Source organism: Meleagris gallopavo, chromosome 21 (genome assembly GCF_905368555.1).
Source record: "Meleagris gallopavo chromosome 21, MGAL_WU_HG_1.1, whole genome shotgun sequence".
Taxonomy (NCBI): Eukaryota; Metazoa; Chordata; class Aves; order Galliformes; family Phasianidae; genus Meleagris; species Meleagris gallopavo.
This window is the reverse complement of record NC_139424.1, coordinates 7,144,792-7,172,791: the sequence shown is the minus strand read 5'-3', so window position 1 is coordinate 7,172,791 and position 28,000 is coordinate 7,144,792. Positions and strand designations below refer to the sequence as shown.

Genomic DNA, 28,000 nt, shown 5'->3' with positions numbered 1-28,000 from the left:
TGCGTTGCGCTGGGCGGGCTCGTTGACGGGCGGCTCCGCCCCGCTGCCGCTACTATGGCTGCGGCCGGCCGGGTGCGGGGTGTCGGTGCGCCGCCTGAGCGCGGCGGCTCCTAGCGCTCCCCGCATTCGCATTTCGGCTGTCGCAGGGCGGGTAGAGCCGGGGAGGGAAGGGACCACTCCCTCCGGGAGAGCCGCGGCCATGGACGAACAGAGCGTGGAGGTGAGCGGCGGGCGGCGGTTGCGCTCCGTCAGGGCGCGGCCCAGGTGCGCTGTGCGGGGCGGCGCGCGGCTCTGCGGCGTAACGGGGCTTGGAGAATACGGAGCCGGGACGGTGCGGCTGCGGTGCTAGAGCTCGGGAATAGAAAATAATCCATGGGAGGAGCGGGTCCTTGAAGAAGAGCGTCGCAAAATGGGTGCGAGGTGTGCGGGCGGGATGTTACGGGATGGCGGTGCTGAGCCCGGCGTTCTGCGTGTGAAGCGGGGGGTGACAATAGCAACCGTCTGCCCTTTTCCAGAGCATCGCCGAGGTGTTCCGATGCTTCATTTGTATGGAGAAGCTGCGCGATGCGCGGCTCTGCCCTCACTGCTCCAAGCTGTGCTGCTTCAGCTGCATTCGGGTGAGTTTGCTCCTCGTTATCGTTAACTTGCAAATATACCAGCTTAGGAACCGCTCTTCAGGAGGTGGTGTGTTCTGTCTTGCCCTCCCTGTGGGGTTCTGAGCGCTCCCTGTCTCTGCACGGTGCTCTCAGCAGGCCCTGTTGTGTTCAGCAGCCCTCCCTGCAGGGCTGTCTGGAAGATCTGCTAAGATCTGTTAAGGCACAGCTGTGTTGTGACCCTTCCTTCAACATTCCTTCCTCAGCCACTTGTCTTTGTGTGGAACTTTCTGGAGGAGAAACATTCAGAGGGTCCCCGTGGGGTTGATCACTGGTCTGCAGGTGTCTAACTTGTGCCCCAATAGGGGGAAGTAAGTTACAGCAGGAATTCCTGGTCTTTGAAGTATCTTTTGGTTTCTTTTGTTGCAATGTGTTTGTTAGCCTGAAGTTCTGGGAACCTGCACCAGGTATGTATGTGGCTGCTGCTACAGAACTCCTCTTTTCATTTTAACTAGATTGATTTGAGGACTGCAGCCGTCCTGTTTCTAAGATACAAATAGCAGCTTGTTTTGTAACAAGTGGTTGAGTAGTTTGATTTCAAATCTCTAAAAAAGGAAAAGTAGAAGACTGATGAAAAGAATTAACTTGTAAATGACAATAGATTGTTCTTGCTTGCAGTTCTTTCCCTGCTGTTTCTTTAAAAACTTTCCTTTTTACTTCGTAGCGTTGGCTGACAGAACAAAGAGCTCAGTGCCCTCATTGTAGGTAAGGGATTTTGAACACCAGGAATTATCTGTGTGAATCGAAGGTGGGATGTATTTTCCCCTAAGGAAGGGGAGGTATTTGAGAAAACAGCCAATCATTTTTGCAGAACTTTATATTCAGCTTTGAAAGTATTTAGTGTATAATTTTAAAAGGCTTGTAAGGAGGTAAGTATTTCTGTGTTTTGCAGAGGTGTTCACTGAAGCACAGCTGTAGGGATGGCTGAATAATGGGAGTAATTGAAGTGCTGAGAAATGAAATATTTGCCAAGTGTTATCCAGGAATATGTGACTGTAAGGGTAGTTCTGGTGTCCCTATGTAGCTGTGGGGTGGTTTGATCTTTCTTCCTCCAGTAAGAGCAAGTCAGCTTAAAACACTGCATCGCTATCAGTCTGAAACAACTATTGACTCTTTGAGTGATGTGGATTTGGTGAACTCATCTCAGTGTGCTCTTCTAGCTCCTGGAGCACAGTTCTCGCTGTAACTCTCAGCAATGCTTCTTGCAGAGCTCCACTGCAGCTCCGAGAGCTCGTCAACTGTCGCTGGGCAGAGGAGGTCACGCAGCAGCTCGATACGCTTCAACTGTGCAGCCTCACAAAGCATGAAGAAAATGAGAAAGACAAGTAAATAGAGCATTCCTCACGTGAAGGGTTTGCAGTTTGCCTTATGGGAATGAGCTTTTAATTTCGTCTTGTTTTTGTTATGTCAGGGAACAAACAGTTTTCTGATTTAAAGGCTGAATTGTGCCATCGCTTAATGGACGTAATCAGTGTTGTCTCTGAAAGTTGCAGTTCATTTCTGTCTTAGTAGCACATAAAGCTCCTAAATTATACTATTTCTCATTTGGATGAATAGAGCTTAAATGAGAGGAAATGTGAGCAGAAGCATTGAAAAATGGATAGAGACTAATTGTGTATTCTGTGCCTTCTTCTCCAACACCTGAAACTTGGTGGAGGAGCAGGGGAGATGCACTGGAGGTTTGCCTGGCTGTGCTGGTCTTGCTCATAGGATTCTGAGCTTGTTTCAGGGATGGTAACCTCTACCTGCTGGGCGTAAATCTGATTTTTATTAATACACTTTTTCTCTGTGGAATACATCCTGACAATACTAAGGATGTTTATTTTACAAGATTTTTTTGACTGTTCTTGTGAATCTACGCTAACGCTTTATGCTCTACTGGAGTTCAGGGCTTTATTGTAAGTATCCTCTGTGGTTGAGATGTTGTTTTTCTGTTTTACTTGAGGTGTGAAAATCATCACGAAAAGCTCAGTGTGTTCTGTTGGACCTGTAAGAAGTGCATCTGCCACCAGTGTGCGCTCTGGGGAGGAATGGTAAGAGCAGCCTGCTGGAATGCAGCAGGGTGCTGCAGTGAGGAGCTGCCAGCATCGTATCCAGCTGCAGTCTGAGGAAGTGGAGAAGCTATGAAACTTGATTTGGCTATTGAGTTACCATGCCAGTGCTATAGTTGTGCATGCTCTTATAACTTGATGTGAATGTGGATTTTGAAAGGTAATCTCTTGTGTTTCTAATTAGAGAAGCAAAGTGAATATATGTGTGTGTGTATATATAAATATATAAATAAATATATATATATATTTTTTTTTTTTTGAAAGGAGACTAAAATAACAAGGAGGGTAACAAGTTTCAGGATGGACAAAAGTAGGTGGTGAGGAATTTTATGGGTAGAGGAAGAAATCTTTCTCAGAGTATTTAGGTAAACGTTATGGAAGCATTCTGTGTAATATTCCTGAATATCTGCAAAGGTGTATTAGCATTGCAGTTCACCACACTGTTTATCATCCTCTCAGTAGAGTAGAGTAGAATATTTCAGGGAGAGACTGCTGCAATGCCTTGGACTATAGGTAGTTGAATGCTGCTTTTATTTGGGAAGGGTGTTTTAATAGGAGTAATTCTTCTGTCTCTATTTGATTTGCTAGAGCTGCCCAGTGAATAAAACAGTTTATTTTTGGAGGACTTCAAATAATTCTTGACAGGAAGTTTGGATGTCATGAAAGCCAAATTCATGACTTCTTATGAAGGGAAGCGAAAGACAGACTTTCTACTTGCTGTCTGCTTTGGAACTCTTCCAGAATGAGTGATACACGAGGAGGCTTTCTTCCCCCCTCTGTCAGTAATTTAATAGGAGCAGGCTGAAGTTAAAATGATATGTTCTATTCTCCTCTCTTAATTTATTTATTATCATTTTTAATAGCATGGAGGACATACTTTTAAGCCACTGGCAGAAATATATGAACAACACGTCACAAAAGTGAACGAAGAAGTGGCAAAGCTTAGGAGAAGACTCATGGAACTGATCAGTTTAGTGCAAGAAGTGGTAAGAAGTTAACTCAAAATGACACCATGTTTTCCTGCAGTGTGCCATTGTCAGAGGATAATGGAAATAGTATACAATTTCATATGCTCAGAGATATTTTTGGTACCTGTGCACAGTTGATTCTGTGAAAGTAAACAGATTATCTCAGGGAAGTTTTCACTTCTTAGTTGCATTTACACATTCTCAATGTTTTTGCAATTGTCAGACAGAAAGGTGTGTGTTGGCTAGCAGGGAATGTGTCTTTTGGTGCGTGGTTTGTCAAACTAAACTCAAGCAGTTCTTTGAAAGGTTATTTTTATAAACAGTAAAACACAAAACACGCAGTCTGCTGTGCCAAACCAGCACACAAATGCTTTGTTATAGCAGATCTCATTCCCCTTCCTTTGGGAAAATAAAATACAAGTGTACTTGAGCCTAAATGCAGTCTGTTTTTGAACAAGTGTCAGTGGTTCCTTGGCGTGCTGTAGCTCAGGCAGCTGTTAGCTGCACGAAGTGGTGGCTTAGCTCTGCTTCAGTGCAGAACCAAATGGTTCACTTGGCAGTATTTGTAAAGTGTAGGGAAATCCCTTGCAAGAAGAAGGGCACAAGTCCTGTCCAACTGTTCCTGTTTCCAACAAAGTAATTCTTTTTTCCTATACTGCTGAAGTTACAGAAGAAGCACTGATAGTTGTATTTTCTAAACTTGATGCTGTATGGTGAATTTGTATTGAGAAAATGTTGCTCAAGTTTGTTGTTAACCTTTGGTCACCCACCAGAGGGCTCACTTGTGTTCAATAGCAGTCGAAGGAGGTATAAAACAACGTGATGAAATACTTAGTTTGGCAACAGGAATAACCTGTAATGTAGCTCATCTAAAAACACATTCCTGTTTTCTTATTCTAAACATGCACGCTTGAGTTCATTAAGACCAGGATTTTTATTTTTTCCTCAAAGGGAAGGGCTGGAAGGGGCTCTAGGAGACCTTGTTGCATATTTAAAGTGTGGCAACCCTGCCTTGTGGCAAGAGGGCTGGAAATAGGTGATCTTTAGGGCCCTTTCCAACCCATTCTATGGATTTATGATCTCTGGGGTCATTTAAATGAGTAAAATGTGCAAAAGTGTGAGTAGTTCCTCTTTATGCATGGTTGTTGTTTTGTTTTTTCCTGAACCCTCTTTTAGGAGAGGAACGTGGAGGCCGTGCGTAGTGCAAAGGATGAACGAGTTCGGGAGATCAGGAATGCAGTGGAGATGATGATTGCCCGGCTGGACACTCAGCTGAAGAATAAGCTCATAACACTGATGGGTGGGTGTTTGCCTCATCTGTTATAGGAGCAATGTATTCCAAATGTGTAAGTGTACTGAGAAACTTCTTCTTAGCCTTGGATCATGACTGCTTGTGTCATTTAATGGGTTAAGCTGGGAAACTGACAGCAAACTACCTTCAGTAGGCCTTGTGTTTAATATTGTAGTTACTGTGTTGCAGCCCTGAGTTGCTGGAGGTAGCTTGTTCTGTTTGTTACAAACTCCAGTATAATAAATAGCTCAGAGAACACTTAAACTTAATTGGAAGATATTTAGTGCTTTTTCTCACAGTGGCAACGTGTTTCCACGATCATTGGTGTCAGCCAAGAGAGACATCTTTGTTATGGTGCCTCCTCTTAATGTAATTGAAAGAACTTGGAGTCTTCATTGTTGCCTGGTAAGCAGCCATTCAGAGCCAAGTGTATGGGCAGTCTGCAAATGGGGAGTGTGGCATCTGGAATCAGAGTTGGTAGTTTAGTTCCTGATGCTTTTGCTGACTGGAAGCTGGTCACTTGAATTCTCCTTTGGTTTCAAGAGAGGTGAGATGGATGATTGTTACTGAAGTTTACAGGAGCAACACTTTTAGAAAGTATTTTTATTTTAACTTTCAATATTCCTCAGCAGGCAGCAGCTCCCTGTGTGCTTTGCTCACTCGGTCTTTCTTCTGTGTTCTGTGATTCTGTGTGCCTTGTTTTTTCCACACGTGCTTTCATGTCAATAAGTACACAGGTAGCAGCACGTACTGGAATGGCAGCTCTGTGAGATGCCAGTCTCTTTAGACAGTCTTGAAATGTTACACATCTGAGCTCAGTCTTGCAAGGCACGCAACCTTACATCAGGGCAAATGAACAAATATGTTGTTGGCCCTTTGTCTGTGTTGTAAGGTTTGTTTTAAGGTGTGTGGCTTGAAGATCAGTCTTAGAATTGTGGCAGAATGCCTTGGTTATTTGTGTGTACAGATGAACGCTTCCTGTGTAACACCTCTTTCTAAGGATTACCAAGCGTTCTTTGGGCACTTAATGTGTGATAGTGACAAAGTAAGGCCCCATGAGAGAAAAACAGATATGTGACAGAGCTTTTTTAATCTTCCTTGTCTCAGGCTTCATGCTAATTGAAGTTCACAAACACATTTAAATGTTTGTTTCTTTTTTCCATTGGTTGGTTGTTTGTTGTTGTTGTTGTTTTTAATAAAGAAAACAATAATCAAAGTCTGGAGAAATAGTGGACTTGCAAAGTGTCTGCTAACATAAAAGAGATTTCTGGAGGAAAGCAAATGCAGTGAAGTCAGTCCTGCTTTTTTTTGTTCAAAAAAGTGCCCTGAAACAACAAACCTGCCATTTCTGGGACACAGAATGTTTCAATATTGTCTTAACCTCAAATGAGTTCATTGCTATAGCTCTAATTAAAAATGTAAGCTTGCTTCTAAAATGCTTTCTCAATCAACCTTGGAAGTGTGTCATCTTGTTTTTAAACAGGTCTTCCTGTCTTTAAACAGGTCAAAAGACATCTCTTACCCAAGAAACTGAACTCCTGGAATCCCTGCTTCAAGAAGTGGAACATCAGGTGATTATGAAAACAGTTGAAATGTAACATTTGTATGTATTACCACATGGATAGTTCTTCAGTTGACCTTCTTTCTTATTTACTTTTCAAGTGTTACTTGAAGGGGGTTAGTATTACTTGATAGATCTTTGTTTAAAATCCAGAGTGGTCACCATCTGTTTTGTAGTGATGGTGTAAGCATCCTTTTTCTTTCTGTGTTCCCTGATAGTTACGGTCGTGCAGTAAGAGTGAGCTGATATCCAAAAGTTCAGAGATCCTGATGATGTTCCAGCAGGTTCACCGGAAGCCTATGGCCTCATTTGTCACTACTCCTGTTCCTCCTGACTTCACAAGGTAAGTGTTGCATTTCCTCTCTATTGCAGTTTGGACATGAAAGGCATCTTATAACTGTTTTGCTAGTTATAAATAGTTAAAGGAGGATATCCTATGTCCCAAGAAACAGATTTCAGCTGTATGGAGGAGGACATTGTAGTGAGTCTGGGAGGTAAGGTTTATGCACATCAGCATACATCCTATGTAAAACCAGGGCAGGTAGGTATATCAATGTGTGGGTTTAAAGGAGCGGGTGAGAAATTCCTGATGGTTAAGTTGGTTTCAGAGAGATTCCCTGATAACTCCTCTGGTGAGGGGGAGTCATACTTCTGCCATGTGAGAGATCTGGTAGCATGGTTCAGTTCATTTCTTGGGGTTGAACTTGATATCCCTTGATATTCAGTTTGTGTCCAAGTTTATACACCAGAAACGTCCAACTGTGTGCCTTCCCTTAGCAGCCTGCACCTCACTGAGGCTTTCTGTTCCTGCAGGGCCTTTGTCATAATATCATGTCATGTATCCCTGCTGGGGGGTCAGAACAGTGGGTTCCAACTGACTAGATTTTTTTTTTTTTTTTTTCCCCTTTTACACTTAGTTTACTGGTCTGTCCTTTTTCTCTAATTAATGGGATCGTTCAGTGTATAATTGCAAGGCTCTCATGAGATGCCTCTGCAGGTCACCTTAATTCAGAATATTTAGACAAAATCACTTCCTAACACTTCTTCATAAAGAGAGTGCTGTTAGTGCTGGGCTCTGGGGACGTTGCAGAGTTTGAGATAGCTGGCTGCAAGTCATCCCCATGGAACTGCAAGCCTGAGAAATCTGGGAAGAATTCCTCAAATCAATCTACACTGCTTTGAAATGCAATCTCAAGTTGCAGTAGTTTTATTGTCCTAAAGTGTCTTCTGAAAAAAATTTAAAGATCTCTCTAAAGTAAACTTAAGCTGAATATTCATCATCCAATGAGGTACCTTGTGCTCTTGAAGCAGAAGCATTTAAGTTTTATACTTAACAGCAACAGCTTCATGCTCCTGGTCCTACCAGTGAATTTGATGTTAAATTCAATCTATTAGGAGGTTATTAGGGGTAATGGGGCAATTTTTAACTATCTTCAGATACCTTCAGCTGCTTTTTCTTCATAACATAAAATACTTGATTTTGTGTTGTATCACTTGGAGAGGTGCTGGGGGAGTGGTTTGTAAATGGAATTATCAGAAGTGCTGAATGAATCCCATGTAGTCCTCGTGAATGTCAGTGGCTCTGGTGATCTAAAGTGCTTCAATTCAAAAGATTGGGATTTTTTAATGTCACTTTATTCAGTGTATTCTAATGTATTTTTTTCCTCCCAGTGAATTGGTTCCAGCCTATGACTCAACTACTTTTGTATTGGAAAACTTTAGGTAAGAATGGATCCTGTGATATTTCTTTGACTCTCAGGAGCAGTTTTCTGTTTCTTCTGTTCATGTGTGATTGATTGATTTATTTTTTAAACACTGAATAGCCTTCATTGAAAGCTGTTAGATGTGACAAACTTGGTCAAAATCTGATTTCCCAGGTGTACAGCAGTTAACCCTAGCTAAATTGGAAATTGATAAGGAGTTTTCATTACAAAGACGAGGTACTTGTTGCTCTTTATACACAAGATTGGATAATTTTGCAAGGAATGCATATATTCTTAAGGACACTTAACATTCTGCGTGGCCTCGTGCTGCTCCACATCTGTGCAGCAAGGAGGACGGTCCTACAGAGTGCAAATGTGTGTGGAGGGTTTTGCTTTGTCCCAATAGCAAATGTTTTTTCTCCTCTCTCAATAGTACATTGCGTCAGCGAGCAGATCCTGTTTACAGCCCACCTCTTCAAGTGTCAGGACTTTGTTGGAGGTTAAAAGTTTACCCAGTGAGTTACGTTTTCAACTAAAATTGTCATTGCATCCAAACTCCCTGAGTGACCTGTGCTTCTCCTGTGAGGAAATACCAGTTAGTTTCTCTTTGTGACAGACATAGGTAGAAGGATGGGGGAGGGGAGGAACATAAGGCTGCAGAATTAATCATGAGCCAGTGGGGTGTTCCCCTCTGCCTCCAGGTATCCTTTACTGAATGTTCTCAGTGAAGTTCATCTGGTTAATGTGTATGCACAGCGCTGTATTCTAGCAGTACATAGGTGGGCTGCTGTGCAGGTCTTCAGGGTGATGTGCATTCAGGATTGACTGGGTAAGGTGTGCTGTTAGAGGGCTTTAAAATTAGTTTTCAAACGGTAAGTTGAATCACCTCTTCAATCCAGAGGGTTGAAGTTGAGCCATTCTTTGTTCTTGATTGCAACGAGTATAAAAAGTTCTGTCATAATGTTTTTTTTTCCTGGTGATTCAGACACAGTTTCTCTGTTAACTGACATAACTTCTTCATTGTTTCTTCTTCTGAAGAAGTAAAAATGATTCTTCCTTCAAAAATGAAGTGGCTTTGAAGTACAGCTTTACATAAAGTACTTCAGAACTAATATTTGACCTGAGCTGTTTTCATCTCGAGAATTTGAGGGGAAACTGGACAGATACAAACTGATGTGTAGATTTGGAGCTGTTTTTACTGCTTTTTCATTGATATGTTAATTGTGCTCCAGTACACTGACAACTGTTTGTCCATTCAGTCTGCCTCTTAAGTGAACTCCTAATTTTTAATAGAATAACTAAAGCTCTGCTTTGAGTTTTGAGTGATACAAATAAAGTGCTTAAGCATTTCCAGATGAGAACTCTACACTGATTCAAATTACAGGAAGAGTTCTAGGTCACAGGAGACTTAAATAAAAAATAAAAAATCAAAGGTGTAGTGTATGAAATGGACTACTGCTGAAAATCTGATTGAAACTGTTTCCTGAAACTACTTCCCAAACCTTCAAGAGTGCATAGAGGTGGGTTTTATCTGATTTTGGCTTTATTTTTAATCCATTTATTTCTTTATTTTATGTTTTCTCAAGGATGGAAATGGAGTCGTACGGGGCTACTACCTGTCTGTGTTCTTGGAGCTGTCAGCTGGCTTGCCAGAGACATCCAAGTAAGCAAACCTCCTTTGAGAACAGCACTGACTTGTGATGTTGTGTTTTTTGTTGGTGTTCTTTTTTATTTTTCCATTGCTAAAGCATCTGAAGGGTTTGGAAAAGAGCGGCCTCGAGTTCTGTAGTGTTGCAGGGGACTGGTAAAGTCAGTGCTGAAAAGACTGGTGAGATTCCTGTTGGCTGTTGAGCCTGAAAATATTCTCATGCTGTTACTCAGTGGCTTGTTCAAGTAAGGAAGCAAACTGGCTAAACACTGATGAAAGAATCTGTCTCCTAGCATTCTGTTGTAGACTTGCTTTACCAGATTACTCCCTGTTAGTGCCTTCTTTCCCCAGTTCTTATCTTCAATAAGATTTTACAACTGAATCACCTCTCCAGGTGGACGTGCTAGCTTCTCAGAAAGGGCAGTTTGCTTTGGCTTGGTGCATTCAGCAGTTCTGACCTCTTTGTTTTCATCTTTACTTTATGATCTTCTTATGTGTAGGTATGAATACCGCGTAGAAATGGTTCACCAGTCCACCAACGATCCCACTAAAAACATAATTAGAGAGTTTGCCTCTGATTTTGAAGTTGGAGAATGCTGGGGTTACAACAGATTCTTTCGTCTAGACTTGTTAGCCAACGAAGGCTATTTGAACAGACAGAATGACACTGTGATCCTAAGGTAAGGAAGACACCGTGGTGGGGGGTTGTGCTATTATTTCATGAAGTATATGTACTACTGAGGTAAAAAACAATTAGTTGAACTAAAAGTAATTGTGACATGATTTTCATAAATGGATTTTTACTGTCATAAGTATAAAAGGAGCAAGCTTGCTAAAGTGAGTTGAGAAAAGTAGGTATTTATTTGAGAAGGAGCTGTGCTTGACACTAATACTCCCTGAGTAGAGATTTGTAGGTAACTCAAGTAAGAAAGAGGATGTATTCTTTCTAGGAATTGTAGTGAGCATGGGAGAGCTTTGGGAATGAAGGAAAGAAGTCTGTAATGTAAGAGAAGTAATGCTGGCAAAGGAAACTGCAATATTAGGACAAACGTAGAAACTTTGTTCATCTACTTCAGGCATCACTACACAGACCTACTCTTGCTTCTGTTAAATGCTTTGTAGTGTGTTGATTTTGTTAGTGTGGTTTGGGACAAAAATGTCCCTCCTATAATTGTTTCTGCTATTATTGTTCATTGTATTCAGGATAGTGAGTACAGATGTACGTGTTCATGGAATCATGGAATAGCTTGGGCTGGAAGTGACCTTAAAGATCATGTAGTTCCAACTCTGCTGCTGTGGGCAGGGTTGCCCTTGCACGATGTCTGTTAAGGTGGCATTTCGGGTCATCCAGTGTTCTTATGCAGGGCTTTTCTGACTTTGTCAGAAAATTGAGACTTCTCAAATGTTGTTTTGAAGGTTTCAGGTGCGCTCACCAACCTTCTTCCAGAAGTGTCGAGATCAACACTGGTATATTGCTCAGCTGGAAGCTGCCCAGACAAGTTACATCCAGCAAATAAATAATCTCAAAGAAGTAAGTTTGTATATTGATATAAAATCACCTTTTATTGCCTCGTAATTAACTGTTTTAAGTTATGGAGCTCATATTTGGCATTTTTGTTTACCTGGATAGCTATACATACTGTGCTTTGATGGCATTTAATGTAATATATGTGCAAGTCAAGAAAGGATTTGATTCGGTGATGCTGCTCCATTGTTATCTTGTGTGTGTGTTTCTGTGTCTCTCTAATTAAGAGGCTCGCAATTGAACTTTCCCGGACTCAGAAATCACGAGGCATTTCACCTCCAGACACTCACCTCAGTCCCCAGAATGATGATGGACAAGAAACAAGATCAAAAAAGTCTGGACCAAGCACTGAAGCACTGCTTGAGAATGTTGCTGCTCCGGGGTTAGTGCGAGATAACAAGGAAGAGGATGAAGAGAAGATACAGCATGAAGACTTCAGTGTAGGAACTGTCTTTATTTTGCCTTCTCTTGTAGCTTCTTATAATAGGTTAGCAGTAGGAACATTTGTGAAGTTTTGAATTGTAAATGAGACTTTGTGGAAATAGGAGACAATGGGTTTGACAGTTAGCAAGAGATATCTTAGAGAGATGTTCTGGAACAGAGCTGCTTGATCCCATTGTAAGGGGGTTTCCCAGTTGCAGCTAAAAAATGTAACTTTCTTTGTTACCAGCTCTTACTGTGCTTTCAGACTGATAACTTCTATTTGGCAGTGTGACACCTCTGTGGGGAGAAGGATTCTGTTTGTAGCTTTTGACAAAAGCAGTGCGGTCTGAGTGAGATGTTGTTTTGTTCTGCAGCATGAACTCTCTGATGGTGATTTGGATGTAGATCTTGCTGGAGAAGACGAAGTGAACCACCTTGATGGCAGCAGCTCCTCAGCTAGTTCAACAGCAACCAGCAACACTGAAGAGAATGATATTGATGAAGAAACTATGTAAGTAACTTAAAATCCCAGATAATCACCTTGTGTTTCCCAAGCAGTAAGAATTCATTTGTTACACAGAGTTACAGTATACTTGGGAGTCAGTGCAACATAAGGGATGCTTCCTGTACTGGAAACAACATACTCTGATAGAGTTGATGTTAAACAAAGAATTTTCAGGCACTGATTCTCTACTTACTGGTCTCTTCCTTTTGCTTTTATAGTGCTTCTGCTTTTGATAATCTGTAAATTCTTTGACAAAACAGTAAGGAATTTGTTTCTATACTGATCAACACCACAGTGAAATAGAGCTTGGTATTAGAAAGCGATGCAGTAGGAGTGATAATAAGGTAGTTGCTGAAAAGCAGAGAGCTTAATTTTCTTAGCTGATGCACTAATGTCAAATCTAGAACGTCCATTAAAATGTGAGAATGTGTTGTAACATCTACAGGTAGAGAAGTTCACAGGATGAGATTTTACAGCCTGGATTTGTGTGATACTTTTAGACTCCTGGTTAGTGAGTCAGCTGTTTAATTAACACACTAATTTGTATAGTTTGGAGTGCAGAAGGAACTATTCACAGTGCTTTGTGTTTTTCTCAGTGATGTGTGCCTTAATGTTTAATGGGAGCAGCCAGAATCTAATAACTGTTCTGCCACTTCCACCCCAATCTTCTCTTAAGGTCTGGAGAAAACGATGTGGAATACAGCAATAATATGGAGTTGGAAGAAGGAGATCTCATGGAAGATGCAGCAGCTGCTGCTGCTCCTGGGGCATCAGGTATGAAAAATAGCCTTCAGAATTCCTATATATGCAAAGCTCTGCTGGACTTCTTCCCCTGTTCTTTTTGGAAGCAACGTCAAGCTGTGTGTTCTGCAGGCATTTCTATTTTTGGAAGTGCTGCATCATGTACTTCGTACTGATTATTGCAGTGTAGCAGAAACATCTCATTGGTTTGGTTAAAAAAAAAAAAAAAAAAAGGAGGGGGAAATCTGGAGATGCTTAAAATGATGTGGAAGTTATAAGGGAGACTTCTCTGCCTCTCAGAAAATCCTTCAATTTCAGTAAAATGAATTTGGAAGACTCTTTTTTTTTATTTTATTTTACTCATATCTGTGTGGCCTCCGAGCATGTGATGCATTCACTCTAGATTTTTATGCACTATAAAACCTGAACTATGTGAAAGGGGGTGAATAATCTTATAAGTCAAGAAGAAAGATATTTAAATTGTTAAAATAGAAAGGTGTTCTAAGATCTCATGCCTTCTGGAGATAATTATAACCCAAACTGTGAGCCATAGGCTCATAAGGCTCCGGAACGTTGAATATATGCATATTTCTGTATGGTAGAGATAACCATAGAGATGACCTGATCAGAGCTGACATTCACCAGAAGTGCTGCAGAGGAAGTCTAATGGGGAAGGTGAAACAGGTAGAAAGTTTGTGTGTGCCTTGAGAGTAAGTGCTCTTTGTGTTGATTTGTTAATTAATTCAATCTATTTATTAAGAGATTTACATGGAAGATATGAGTCAAACACTGCTTTTCCTCCCTTCCTCTCCTGTGGTGGTGCTCAGCTTAAAGATTGTTGAAGTATATCTGACTGCCTTCAGAATGCATAAGTCACTGAAATAGTACTGATATTTTGTTACATTTCTTGGAATGCTTTTATGCCTAATCTGCTTGAACTCTCATCACTTACATGCATTTTGTTTCCCAAAACTCTTCCTTAGGTACCAGCCATGGCTACACCAGTGCAAGTGGAAGACCTTCAAGGCGAGGAGGAAGTGCCCTGGGCTCAGCAGCTAGCAGCAGTTTACTAGATATTGATCCCTTGATTTTAATCCACCTGTTGGATCTAAAAGACAGAAATGGTATGGAGAACCTCTGGGGCCTCCAGCCACGTCCACCTGCCTCTCTTCTACAGAACAGAGGTAACTGCACATCAAATCTCAATTTCATTCCAAACTGGAACTGTCTCTTGAGAATGCAGTTCCAGAGATAGAAGTAGATTTGTGGAGAGGGAGACAGAGAACGATGGGCCATTATTTTCACTGATAGCTAGACTTCTTCATATCCTCATCTGTGCTCATCAGTATGCTGCATCTTAACACATTCTTTGTCTTGATGGGTGACCTCAGCATGAGAGTGCTGTATGACTCAACTGAAAACAGAAGTGTTTATCAGGGAGTATCTTCTTGTCTTGTCTAGGGGGATGTGACTGAAGTGGCTGGCTGTTTTGTGTAGCAACATTGTAGTGATGCAGTTCATGCAGTTCATTTTAAAGTCGCTGTGGGAGATGAATGAAAGGCCCTTTTCTAGAAGGGGTTAGCACTGGAAGACAAAACAACTCAAAACAGCTATCTGCTGAGAAAAACCAGTTTCACCTCTTGCTTCACACAATTTGTACGTTTAGTGGTTGAGATTACTGGGAGCACAGTGTCTGTCAGTGAGGAGATAAATCCTGGAATTTACTTCTATATGAAAAAGGCACTTAAAACTGGAAAACTGTTTTTTTTTTTTAAAAAAAAAAGCAAGTAGAGGGCAAAAAGGAGATGGGCTCAGGCAGGAAAGTGATGAAATCCAACAGCTCAAACTGAGAAGATGCTGCATTTTGAGCTGTACTACTTAGGCAAGATTAGGCTCATCTTTTGTATTTAATGGCTTCTTGGTCATCTTAAGCTACAAGCCATGCAGCTGGAGTTACCTGCTGCTGATGTACGTGTATGGTTTGACTGTTCCCAGATCTTATTCAAGTCATGTAAATAAGAGAAAGCTGTGGTTATATTTGGAGTTTGCTGAGCTTCACTTTCTAAGTTGAAGGTTTTTAAAAGCTCTGAACAGCTGAATTTGCAATAAAACGGTCATAGAACTTACAGCACTTCAAACAGACTTCAAAGGTGATCAATTTCTATCTAAGCAGCATGCAGATTTTCTCAGGTCTTGGTTCTTTGGCACAATTTTGTGGTGTTACATATTTAAGGGAGTTTTTCCCCTAGTTCCAGATTTCTGTGAGTTTTATCTGTTAATGTAAAATGGTGGTGGTATGAGAATCTTTTATGGGCTTTTAACATATTTTTATAGAAAACACTTAATAATTTTGACATTTTAACTAGCAACCAGGCTCATGAACTCAAGCTTATCTGGCACCATAGGGTAGCTCAGCTGTCATCAGAATTTATGCCATAGTATCAGAGGTCCTGCTCTTTGTAAAGAGCAAGGTCTGTGCCCTTCCTCAGACAGAGGATAGAAATCTGCTGTTCCTTGGTTGTTCAATACTAGCATCCTAAATTACAGTGCTGTAGGTGTACAAAAGAAAGCGTCTTATCTCTTGTATCTACAGTAGGGCAAAAGGTAGGACTCTGGCTATTAAAAATGCCCATTTTTATCTGAGAACAGTTTACTTACCTGTTGTGTTCTTCAACTCTTCTCTTTGGTGAAGCATCATCATACTCCCTAAAAGATCGAGACCTGCGGAGGCACCAGGCCATGTGGCGCGTGCCGCCTGACTTGAAGATGCTGAAGAGACTTAAAACTCAGATGGCTGAAGTACGAAGCAAAATGTCTGACGTAAAAAACCAACTATCAGAAGTAAGGAGCAGCAATGCTGGCTCATGCGATGGGCAGCCCAACTTCTTCTCCATTGAGCAAGGTGCTTTGGCTGCCTGTGGAACAGACAGCTGCAGCAAGCTGCAAGAAATAGGAATGGAACTACTGACCAAGTCTTCAGTGACCAGTTGTTACATCAGGAATTGTAAGTACTCAGAGGAGGGAGTGGGACATAGATGCTCTGTAAAATAGGAACAGTCTTACGGCTTGCATTGAAATGTGGTCACAGCAAAACTTGGTATTTTGCTGTTCCAGTTACCACTCCTCATTCCTACACTTAGATAAGTTCCTGCAGCGAATTTGAGAAGTCACAAACAGCATGAGAGGTGCTTCTGGTTATCCTTATCTTCTGTACCTTCCAGCTTGGAGACTGGAAGCTCCCAGCTTACTTAAGCTTTCCTCCATCCCATGCCTTTTGACAGGAAGGATGGAGGAGTTTTGTGCAGTTGAGCCCCACGTTGGTCTCATTAGTCATTAACTTCCCTTAAAACGAGCACAAACACAGAATGCTGTAAGCAGTTTGGTTGAATACTTGTTGCATCTTAAACTGTTTGCAGCTGTGAGTAAGAAGAGTAATTCACCCAAACCTATTCGCTCTGGAGCAGCAGGGAGTCTGTCTCTACGAAGAGCTATGGACTGTGGGGATAATAATCTTCGGTTAAAGGGAGATGGGCAAAGTTGTGAAGGTAAGCAAGGTCATCTGTACTCTGTGGTGTGTTGTATCTGTTGTATAAAAGTTGTTTTTTTGTTTTTTTGTTTGTTTGTTTGTTTGTTTTTTTTGAGAAGTCCTGTATGTGACAACTGAAGTTTGCCTGAAACTTGGCTGGGTCTGTTTGCAAACGTAATTAATGCTGCTGTACCAGCACAGACTCTGGTAGTGGTTTGCTGTGGGAAGCACACAGAGATGGTGCATGTTGTGTAACCAACCACTGTGCCTGGCTTCAGCCTCATTCACAACTTGAGTGGCTGCTTTGCTGCTGCCAAGCAACCTTGCATCTGTAGCTGGGAAAAATAGTGAAGAGTGTGATACTAGAAGATGAACTTTAACTGCATGAGATGGGGAAATAGAGACCGTGTGTGTGGTCAGAGAATGTGCACAGGTGGTACAACATTCTGTGTGGTGCTTAAAAATGTAAGGTTGGAGTGGAGGGTGTGCTTGTACACATGCCTGGAACTGAACCAGAGATGTAAAATGACTGGATTTACTCTCTTAAAGGTGGGTGTGCTTTGAGCCTTTGAGCTTTTCTCCCTCTTTTCTCAGGTGGAGTAGGCAGTTCAAAGTCAAGCAGTCGGCATCACTGCCCCAGGCCCCTGGTTAGCAGTAATGCTTCTGAGGCACTGCCTAAGCCAGAGGAAAGGCCTTGTGAAGGGTCAGATTCTGATGTGGGAGTTTCTGGCTTAAATGGTTTAGCTGCTGTGGAGAAGACCAGAAAATCTGGTGCTCTAGGGTAAGGATTTTTGTGTGTTCTCCCCTTCGTCTCATCCTTTCTTCTCTCCTTTCCCTTGATCTTTGAAGAAAAGAATGCCAATCTGCTGAAATGAGGTGCTTGTAACAGAGAAGAGGAATTACTTCAGAGTTTAATTGGTTGCTGTTCTTCCGTATGGATATCAATTTTTGGTTCTGTAACCAGAGTACAAATTGTACTTTTCTTCTTTTTTCTTTAATTTTGATCAGCTGTTGATGTAGTCTGCTACTTTGATTAGAAAGGTGGGCACAGTCTCCTGTCCCACAATTCCTTGCCATAATATCATCTCACTGAAGGTTTCTTCAGAGAAAATTCTTCACTGTGACTTTTCAGCAGTTTCATAATAACTGTTGTGTAACTAAGCCAAGTGCAATGGAGTACTTAATTTTTTTTCTAAATAACAAAAAATCACTTTTTTAATATATATTCACCATAAACTTTGAGGGTTTTTTGAGATTTTAAGTACTTTTAAATTAGTCAAAGCTGGAAGTGGATGTGACTTAATGAATTAAACAAGATGTGGCACTGAAAGGAGGTTTTTTTTTTTTTTTTTCCTTTTCCAGAGCTGTATGAAAGCCAAATTTCTAATGTGGATTTCTGTATCTCTCCTAAATTCTTTCAGAACAAATTCTAAAGGATATCGCACAGAGGGGACGCAGTCAGGTGGTTTGGAAGACAGCTCTGAAACTGGTGAGCTGCAGGGTGTGCTTCCTGAGGGTGCTTCAGCAGGACCAGAAGAAGGTAACTTGGCTGTTGTAAAGGATGAAGCAGTGTTAGAATGCTTCCAGTCTGTGATCGGTTATTTCTGTAATGGAAGTAGCTTGAAGGGGAAAGGATGAAAAAACAACAGCTGTTTCCGTGGCTGCTGAACTTTGCTGTAATGTTTAGCAGCTGTAGTATAAAGCTAAATGAGGGGGAGGAACACCTCTGTGCCACTGCAGTCCATGAACAGTGATATTATGGTACAGCATGAATGTAAAGACCTGGCAGGTAATGTGACAAGGTGCCTTCTGTTTCTCTGGACTTGCTTTTTTTACTTCTTGATGTGCCTCGGGGTCTTTTGCTGTGCTGGTTGTTATCATGACCTTGAAAATAACTTCTTATCTAGTTAAACCAGTAATCAGTGACCTTGGCTTTTAAGTCTTCTGCTTTCAGGGACACACCACAGTGGTAACTACCTCCAGATTTGCACTAGAACCCCTCCTTCAGTAGTCCATTTGTACTGGGTGTTGTGGTACATAAGCCAGTTTCCTTAGAGACTTGGAGGAAACTTTTCCCTCCTCCCTTCCTGCATCCTTTCCATGCTGGAATAAAGTATTACTGGCATTCTTTTTGAAAGTCCACGTAGAAGAGTTTTTTTTTTTTTTTTTCTTATCTTGCTAAAACTCTCCTGCCTTCCACCCCTGCACTAATTTGAATTTCAATGACTGAATTGTAGCACAAAGCCTATATTAAGGTGCCAGCATCCATCTCTATCTGCAGTGTGCAATATTGTGTGGGAGTTGGCATTTACAGAAGGTCTCTCAGTGACAAAACTGAATTTCTGCTCTTAGTCACTGCAGCGTGATCATGATGTGCTCCTGCAGTTCTCCTATTATAGCAGAGAGTCTTAACAGGAAAATGTTTTAAAAACTAAAATACTTCATTGTTAAAAACACCAGGAAAAAAATATTATACTTTTTTTTTTTTTTCTCCTTTCAGAGGAAAAACTACAGTAGAGTTGGCATCTCACTTAACTGCTTGCTTTCTCTTTGCAAAGAGTATCAACTCTGGAGAAGTAGAAGAGCAGAATGTACTCCTTTGGTCACCCCTAAAATTATTTGAAAGGGAGGTGGAGGTCTTTGGTTCCATTGTACTCTCATGTTCTGGCAAAGTAAAACAAACTACCTTGACTATTGAGAGCTGTGGTTCCCTTTTGTAGAAAGGACATGTAACAGAGTATTGCTGCTTGAACAGCAGGTTGGTGTATCTGAGTAGATGGTCGCAGTATCGCTTAGCTGTCAAAAAGCCACCTGTCCTACTTGTAGGCAGAGCAGCTGGCAGGGAGTGCAGCTCAGACAGGAAGGAACCTGAGTCTGCACTCAGCTGGTGACATGTTGGAACTGCTCCTCTTAAGTTACACTGCACAGCAAAACTAGGCTGGTTCCAAAGCTGTTCCCTGCTGTTCTGTCAATTTCATTAGTGCTCTAGTAAACACAGTCAGTTTGGAACGTGCTTTTTCTTGGTATCTGATAACTCTTGCATGTAAGAAAATCAAATGCTTTAGCTATGAGATCTTACCGCTGTTGTTCTTGCTTTTGTTTGATTTGTTTCACTTCTTTGGCAGGTGGGTCATGTCAGAAGCATGTCCTTCATCTGCTGCCAGGAATGAGCAGTGACAGTGACATTGAATGTGACACAGAAAACGAAGAGCAGGAGGATGCCAACTCCACGGCGGAGGGGTTTAACCATGCCTTCTCTGTGCAGTCCTCAAGTGAAGGTAAATGGGTTGTGTGAGCAGACCTTCCCAGGTGCTCCTGTGGGTGCCTCAGTGTTGCCTGTTAATGCGGGCTGCTACTGAAACAGAGATTACTGGTGATGCCTTAGAGGTATTAAGCACAAGTAAGAGCCAATAAGATTTAGAACTCCTCTCTTGGGATCCTAATTAAAAACAGATCAAAACAGGAGAAGGGAACTCTTTGTAGCCTTGAGAAGTCAGCTTAGGTGAGTCTCCCAGGGGAAGTGTAGGAAAACCCATAGCTCTAGTCCTTCTGAATTGGAACTCCCTATGTACCAGCACTAATACTAAGTAGGCTGCAACTTCAGGGACGTAACCACTGTCTTAGGCATGAATTTGCATCTTAATTGGCAGGAGTGTGCTTTGAGCACCTGAGATGAGTTTTTAAGACAGCACTGATGTTTCTCTGAAAAGCTTTAACCTTCTGATGAAATTAAAAGCTGTAAGGTGACATCTGATGCTGGATGAAGCTGGGTTTTGGCTTGAGTAAGCACCTCGCACAGCATTAGCAGGATGACCTAACAGCTCATTTAAGTAATTGGGTTACTGCTTTGTTGCATGTCTGCAGCAGGCACTAAAACTTGACAACTCATCAGAATAATCAAAGCATCGCTCATATCTGTGTTTGACTGAAGAGATCTTTAAATTAAAGCCCCATGGCAGCCCTAATGTAGTGTCAAAGGCATCGGGTACAGCTGTGTTGGTGATTAAGTACAATGCAGCAGTGCTTGCAGCTGATGGAAAGTGAACTTGCTCTGTTCCAATTGCTCACCTGATGAAGGTAACAAATGTTGGTTCGTTTGTTTTCAGCTTCAGAGCGGTGCTCAGTGTTCCCTGGAGGTGATCAAATTGGTTCTGATGACCGCAGCTTCGTTAATGGAGAAGACACCACCAGGTATTTCTAACTGTTTCCTTTAGCTGGCTTCTGGGGGGGCTGTAGCCCTGGGATGCACCTTTCCCTGCTGCTCCTGGAGCTGCAGAGATTAAAGGAAACATTCCTCTTTTATTTCCAGTAGACAGATGGGTGTTTGCACAGCCTGCCACAGGGGGATGACGGTGTGGCTGCCCCGCCTCCTCCTGGCTGTTCAGCTATCTGCGTTTTTAAGGCAGTCCTTAGAAATGACGTGGTGCTGAGGAGAGAGCAGCTGAGTTGAGCGTGCTTGTGTAACTGCCAGTAGGGAGCTCGGGTTGGGTTTTGGAATGTAGCGTAGGATTTTTGGGCTGTCAGGCTGTGTCTGTTGAAGCTTTAGGACTGCCCTGGTATGAGGGTGTCACTGAAAGCTGGCTTTCTCTGCACCAGATAGAGGACTGCGTTGGGGCCTGAAGACTCGCTGGGTCACGTCCTGGGAAGACACACATTTATTCACTGGAGCTTAGTCCAAGGCTGTTGTTCATGGCTGTGTGTGCACTCCATTCTGTCATACCATTGTGTGGTTCACCTGCAGTCATCTTAAGTCCGTTACTGGGGCAAAATGACCTTTGAAGGCCTCATTGTAAAGGCTGCATTCCTGCTGGCTCTGCCAGCTCCAGCTGCTCTGTAAAGATGTCCAGAAGGTGCTGGAGCCCTGTTCCAGGATGTGTTCTGTTGTCACTGGAATAATAGCCAATGTCTGAACGTCCTTGCTGTAAAGGGTCTGAATGGAGGGTGTGAGACTGCCGCCTCCCTGCGTGCAGCGGATGGAGGTGGGCTGAAGTAGTGGGCACAGAGAAGTTGTTTTCCTCAGTCTGTGATGTGGACCAACCTGAACTCATTGCCAAACTTTCTGCCGCTGTGCATTGCATTTTGAGCTGCTAAACTACTTGTGAAGCTATGATGAAAGCTGAATAACTGGTTAGTGGAAAAGCATGAGTAACTGTATCTGATAGTTTGTCCTCGTCTCATCTGACTACTGGTGTTCATTTTTGTATGAATGTCCCACAGTGTAAGTGCTGTACAACTCATAGTTTAAAACTGTTTGCACTTTGTTAATAAAATGAATGTTAAAATCTGGTGCGAAGTTTGAGATGTTTGTGTGTAAATATGGAATATAACAGAGACCATCTGTTGGGAGCAGCAGTGCCCTGTTATCAAGCTTGACTTGTTCTTCAGCAGTGAATGGTGGTGATGCCTGGCTGAGTATAGAACTTTCTTCTGTGGGAGTGCTGACTTCTTTTTTTTTTTTTTTTTCCTGAATTATCTGATGAAAGTCCATAGAGAATTCTAAAGTTGTGCATTCAAATAGAACCTCCTTGCTTCCTTAGTTTCTGCCCCATGCTTGCTCTTACTGCAGTAAGTCTTTCTGCTGCTTAGCTGAAGGAAGGAGCTGCAGCTTTGCTGTGGGTTATGCACGCCTTGGTCCTGCTGCTGAGTGCTGGGCCTGCATTGAGCTGCACACCATGAGCACAGAGTGGCATGTTGATTATTGCAGACAGCTCAATTAGCAGTGATTGCTGAGCTCTGCCTCTTCAACACTCACAGATACTTTACTCTTACTAAGGGCCCAAGCTGAAGGAAATTATTTGAATTAGCCACATGATCTGTTCTGGAGTTGGTGCCCAGCATTTGCAGGGACAGGAGGAAGCGGTGCTCTCATGCCTTGCTGACCTCATGGAGAACTTGCGTGCTGCTGGAGTTTATCCCAGAGATAGGGAAACGGGTTCAGAAGCCTTAGTGGAGCAACTGATTCTGGAGCTGGTCCTGAAAGTGCCTGTGCTGTAACAGCACACTGCCTGTGCACCTGTAAAACAGACCACCCATGAGCTGTAAGGGGCAGTTTTTCCCCCAGTAAACCTTGTAGCCCAGCAATGAGTTATGTCTCCTTCTCTATATAGAATTTCTTCTCTATATAGCACAAAGAAAATCACCAAAATGAGGACAGCAGCCACCATCTGGATGAAGTGTCTTTATTAGCTTTTAAAGAAACAGAGTAGCTGGAGCGTGGTTTAAATTACTGTTTTATTAAGATACTGGTAAAACTTCAACAGTTTTTGTATAAACAGCTTCATAAATAAAATATGGATGACTAATACATGGTTATAACTATAAACTCATATGTGAAGTGTAGAACAGAATTGCAAAGGGAAAGTCCCAACATTGCTAAATGATGAGCTTTATTTATTCACGGCATAAAGAACATGTTAGTTTCACAAACAGGTACTACAGATGGTTCAACAGGAGCACCCAGAGCTGCAGCTGACCCACACCTGGCCATCTACAAGTGGAGGTGCTCAGGCTGGGCTCAGCCAGCTTCCCCTGTTCCCATTTCAGGATCTCTGCTGGAGTGAAGGAGAGGGAGAGAACAAAACAAAAAACAAAAGAACCACTAACGAGATGCAGTTGCGACATACAATAGTTGTACTAGACCCTAAGAGGTGGGATTTATATTTTCTTTAGCTTTAATGCTGGCAAGTATTATAGTGCGATTGCCTGATTATCAGGGACTGGAAAAGAATATGTACATTTGGAGGTCGTGTTGGTGCTTCATTATTACTTATTGCACAGTACGAGGGTAGAAAGTTTTTGTTCCTGTTGTAAAGAAGGTATGAATTAAAGAAAGATTGCCCTAAATTACAGGCATGAACAAAGCTGGGGTATCCCCTTTAATGGCTTTGTTTATGGGACTGGTGCTGGGTGAATAAATTGTGCTAAAACCGCCCCTAATTTAGACCAATCTTTCTCATACTTCTTCCTGCAGACCATTGCCAGGGTAGGGAAGATTTAGCGAAGAGAGAGTGGACCTGAACTACAGCAGTCATATCTCTAAGCACGGAACTCGTCATGCCTCATCTGCCCATAGGACAACGCATTTCTCACTGACACACAGTGTTCCAAAAACAGAGTGGAGTTTCTATGACAGTGTACCACTATAAATGTGGCCTAAGTTAGTCTGCTTTGACATTGTCCTTCAGTGTTAATAATGCAATCTAAATCAAATACTGAATGGTTTTTAGTTGCAAGGACAATCGATGGCACTTCTAGGTAAAAGAAAAGTTATATACATGCGTTTCCACCCACCTTTAGTGCAAATTGAAATGGGTTAACAGCTCCCTGGTCTGGTGCTATACTGCTCTCTGCAACGCAGACATTCCTCAGAGTTGCACATTTAAAAAGTGTGCACAGGAAACTTATCAGAGTGGGGATGAAGTGAACCCCTCTAGCACTCACAGTGAATAGCATACAAGCAAGTTTGGAGCAGCTTCAGACAGCCTGAAGCCCGTTGCTCAAAACCAGCGTAAATTAAAAAAGAAATGTTTTCACTACCTACCTCCTAGTTCTGCAAACACGCTCAATACGTAAACTGAAACTGATGCGGGTTGTGTTAATGCAGAAAGGGATACTTCAGCTCTTTATTGGAAAGATTTGTGATACAAATTCCACCACTAAGATACACGATAAAAATACAAAACACAGGTCACAGACAATCTCAGTATCAACAGTTAATAAATACAATTAAATACTTTTATATTAGCCTAATATTTTTACATTGTCACCAGATAGACAATCAAAGTACGAGATACAGAACACTTAGATACCATTAGAGGGGGATTATTGCTTACGTTAGCAAGCAGCAAATAAGGGCACAGGATTCTGAACTGAAGAGAACTACTTCCTATCACCAGTGGCATTAAGAGAAAACACTGCATTTCACAAAGCACTGCTTTTTTGTCTAGTGTGTAGAATCAAGAGCAGCATATATCAGACCAATAACCACTACTTGAATATTATAGAACTTTAAAGGACTTACCTTACAAATGGTTCCTATCTACTCTATAAATATGCATTTAGTGAAGAAATGAACACTTGCTATCTATACAATGGTTTGTGTTCGTTTGTTTTTTAACCTGACCACACTGGAACTATGATGGCAGATTGTTCTCCTAGCAAGATAGATGGTATGAGTAGCAGAGTTATTGTTGATGAATCCACACCTAAAAAGCTTTATCCTTCCCCAAACAGCACACATGCAGTCCAGTGCTCTTCAACTGCTCCAGCAGGCTGGGAAGAAGTTTTGTCATCTGTAAGTTTCCCATTCTAGTTTCATCATACAGAGAATTGCACTCACACCACCACCATTCTTCTCAGACATGAGTCAGCTATAAGATGGACTTTCAATGCATTATTATTACTGTGAATAATTTAAAACAAAGGCACCACAGAGATGCCCCAGTGTTGCATATTTCACCGTTTCTCAAATTTCCTTAGTAAATCCGACTTGGAACATATGCTGCAGCCAAAGAGAACACAGAAAACAGCTAAGGCTTACTAAGATGACAGATAAGAGCCAATGATCCCACAAGATTTAAAAAAAAAGTCTGAAAAAGATCAAAGGAATCTGAAGCCACACTCCAACTCCTGGTTACTCACAAAGCCTTTTGCTATTCATAAAATTGCTTTTAAAATAGTGCATCAAAGACAGAAGCAGCAGAAATTGGCGGAATTCAAACCTTGCCATCTCTTTGTGTTGGATAATCTCCTGACTACTTTATATTAAAATACTTTGCAAATGCTAGCTAAATACTAATACTGTTATTAAATTATTACTGCTAAAATGATATGAATTGTACAATAAATGCTCACAAAGACTTATTTATTCATACTCCTCCAAGCGTCTTATTGTAACAAATAATAGTAACAGGATGCCTATTCAGTGGAGCTGATGGGAATAGCCTGCTTACTCACATCCTCAATCAATGCTGAAGGGTTCAACATCACCTCAAGAGCAGGGCAGAGCTGGTGGGCACTGTTTGATCCCAAGTTTGATCAGCAGCACTCTGCTAATTAGTATAAGGACTACTGCCATTCCTCACTTGTCTTTCTGAATTCAGGTTTAACCAAAGCAGAGCTGTGGATTGTCAGAGAATTTTACCTCCTGCACTAAAGCCCAAGCGCATCCCCTGCTCATAGGCATCCACGGCATTTCCATTTGCTTTGGATTGCTCCAGCAGCCCTTCTGACACGTTGTGGAAAGCATCAAATTGCAGCACTGATGCTCCTTGTAGATGCAGCATCTGACTGTCCTTCAGCTGCAACCCGATATTCAATTATGCCACTGCCATCTAGAAATCATCACTGCAGCCAAACAGCTCCTGAATTGCTCGTTATTCCTAGCAAGCAGTTCTCTGATTTGCCTTGTTGAGTGACAGTAGTACTGTACTGAACGTCTCCACAGATGTGGTTTCATTTAAGACCTGAGATGAAGTTACGGTGGAGAGAGGTTGGCTCGAAGCATGAAGCACAATCATATTTGATTAAAACCAACTGAGAACAGTTTCCTTAACTGACAAAGAAGAAAAATGCCACTAAAAGCACCAGAAATATACGAAATTCCCTATGCTGCACCTCTAGCCATAGGAAATATATATTTTTAAAAACTACAAAAACAGTTTTCTTCATATTCCACATTTTATCTTACAAGAAAAAAAAAAAAATAGGTAAATCATGAGTCTGTACCTCAATCGGAGTCTGAGAACAGAGTAGCAGGAGCTTAGTTTGTCCATTCCTAAGTTACCTGGTAAAACCCTGTATGGCTTTTAGTCTTTTACCTGCAAAAGTGGATGTAATTTTCTAATTCATCTTAATGATAGCCTGAAATAAACAGAAAGCAGAACAGCAGAACACAAAATAACCCACACAACCTGGACTTCTATGGAAACTTCCTCCCCACTCTAAAAAAAATTGGCAGTTCTAAACCAGAATCTTTCTTGACATATTGCTCCATAGATGCATCTCAGGTGGGTTCACCTTCCTGCAGTTTCAAGGACTGTTCCCTCCCAGTGTCTGTTCCCAGGACCCAGCTATTCAGCTTTCACTGGTGAGTGTGACTAGATACTGTGTGTGCGGGTGGCTGTGGCATTGCTCGGGTGGCACCACCAGCAAACCTTGTGGAAATTGAAACAACTATATTTGTTAATTCCTAGATCTATGTACACACGGTTTGAGCTTTGCAGGGGACTGTAGCACACTTCTGAAATGCCCACCTTTTTTCGCTTCCTGATGATGCCAGTTTTATTTTGGGAATGTCTATTTTGGGAGTCTGAAGGGGAAACACAAGGGAGACAGTTACATCTTACAGCATTGATGAAGGTATGCATCTGGTATACAATGACTTTGTCTTCGCATCAAAAACATGCTCTCACTGTAAGCGTTAGGACTGGGCAGCCTCCACCACGGGGAGTGTCTTACCAACAGCCTCGTGCTACCACGGCTTCGGACAGGCAAGGGCAGACCCGACCCCTCTCTGTGGGAAGGCTCACGAGCCAAGAGCGGCGTGTGAAACTTTGGTTTGAGCCTGGCTCCTCGTCGCCTCTTCCCATTACAGAATCGGAAATGAAAGAACGCAACTCGTTTTCCCAAGGACTTGAACAGTTCATCTTCCAGCCCAAAGAAGATGGGGGTTAAACCCTTCACCCTGTAGATGCTCTGCTCTGCAGCATGCAAACCGAGAGGAGCACTGTACTCCCTGGGGTTGCTCTGTCCACAGATGGATGATGTGCTCTCCGGCGATTCATTCTTCACTGTTAAACCATTAATCAAACTTGCATTCTTTGGTATACCAGGACTAAACACTTGAATTGGTGGCAGGCATTTGGCACTATTAGGCGTACTAGTTTCTGTTTTTGTCAGGTCTAAATAACCTTGATCATCAAATGGGTTAATGCCGGACCCTATGCTTAAGCTAGTTCTATCAGTGAAGGAATCCACTCGTCCTTCATAGCCTAGGTCAGCAGGTGCTGAGCACTGGTGCTGGGGCCACGGTCGCTTGCATTCTCCGTGGTTTTCCTTATCCTCCCCATTGTCTTCTTGCCCACCTTGAAAAGAGTTCTCTGTCCAGTCTGACTCCTCACTAACGCTGACTGCTGCATTCATGTCCCTGAGAAATACCACAATGACAGTAATGTTGTCGCTGGAACCGGCATCCCGAGCAGATGCCACTAATTTATGTGCTACCATGCTGCTGTCACCATTATTTTCCTTTAGATGGTCAGCCACCACTTTGACTGCCTCATCGGGATTGACCGTGTCATAGAAACCATCGCAGGCTAAAATGAGGTAGTCTTCAGAGCCATCTAGTACAGTGGAGGCAGAGTCTGCATCCCCACAGATGTATGGCTTGTGCTCAGCGTCCCCTG

General features: G+C 42.1%; 2 protein-coding genes across 3 annotated transcripts in view; one reads left to right on the top strand and one right to left on the bottom strand.

Moving 5' to 3' along the window:
- The first annotated feature begins 2 nt into the window (after positions 1-2).
- TRIM37 (tripartite motif containing 37) lies at positions 3-25,467 on the top strand. 2 transcript variants are annotated; one of them, XM_085241012.1, is made up of 25 exons: positions 3-220; positions 516-617; positions 1,318-1,358; positions 1,862-1,978; positions 2,599-2,686; positions 3,568-3,690; positions 4,849-4,972; positions 6,467-6,534; positions 6,743-6,867; positions 8,196-8,246; positions 8,661-8,742; positions 9,814-9,890; positions 10,376-10,555; positions 11,292-11,406; positions 11,628-11,840; positions 12,198-12,334; positions 13,005-13,102; positions 14,053-14,253; positions 15,762-16,073; positions 16,486-16,614; positions 17,190-17,376; positions 18,017-18,135; positions 19,721-19,873; positions 20,702-20,786; positions 21,192-21,881. In XM_085241012.1, exons 1-25 carry the CDS (start codon positions 200-202, stop codon positions 21,193-21,195), a joined length of 2,952 nt encoding a protein of 983 aa, XP_085097138.1. In that variant the 5' UTR covers positions 3-199; the 3' UTR covers positions 21,196-21,881. The 2 variants fall into 2 exon arrangements, with proteins under 2 accessions (XP_085097138.1, XP_085097139.1); XM_085241013.1 differs by lacking the exon at positions 21,192-21,881 and adding an exon at positions 23,139-25,467 and having other exon boundaries at positions 60-220.
- Positions 22,761-28,000, bottom strand: part of PPM1E (protein phosphatase, Mg2+/Mn2+ dependent 1E) — a 59,047-nt gene continuing 53,807 nt past the window's right edge. Inside the window, exon 7 of the mRNA XM_085241016.1 lies at positions 22,761-27,997. Coding sequence (XP_085097142.1) covers positions 26,931-27,997 — 1,067 coding nt within the window. The 3' untranslated portion in view covers positions 22,761-26,930. The remainder of the gene's footprint in view (positions 27,998-28,000) is intronic.

Bases quoted from the DNA above. Each gene is read 5' to 3' on its own strand.
- TRIM37 (XM_085241013.1), top strand. From the start codon at position 200: ATGGACGAACAGAGCGTGGAG. The intron at 221-515 runs GTGAGCGGCGGG...GCCCTTTTCCAG, and splicing joins TGGACGAACAGAGCGTGGAG to AGCATCGCCGAGGTGTTCCG. The intron at 1,979-2,598 runs GTAAATAGAGCA...GTTTTACTTGAG, and splicing joins GAAGAAAATGAGAAAGACAA to GTGTGAAAATCATCACGAAA.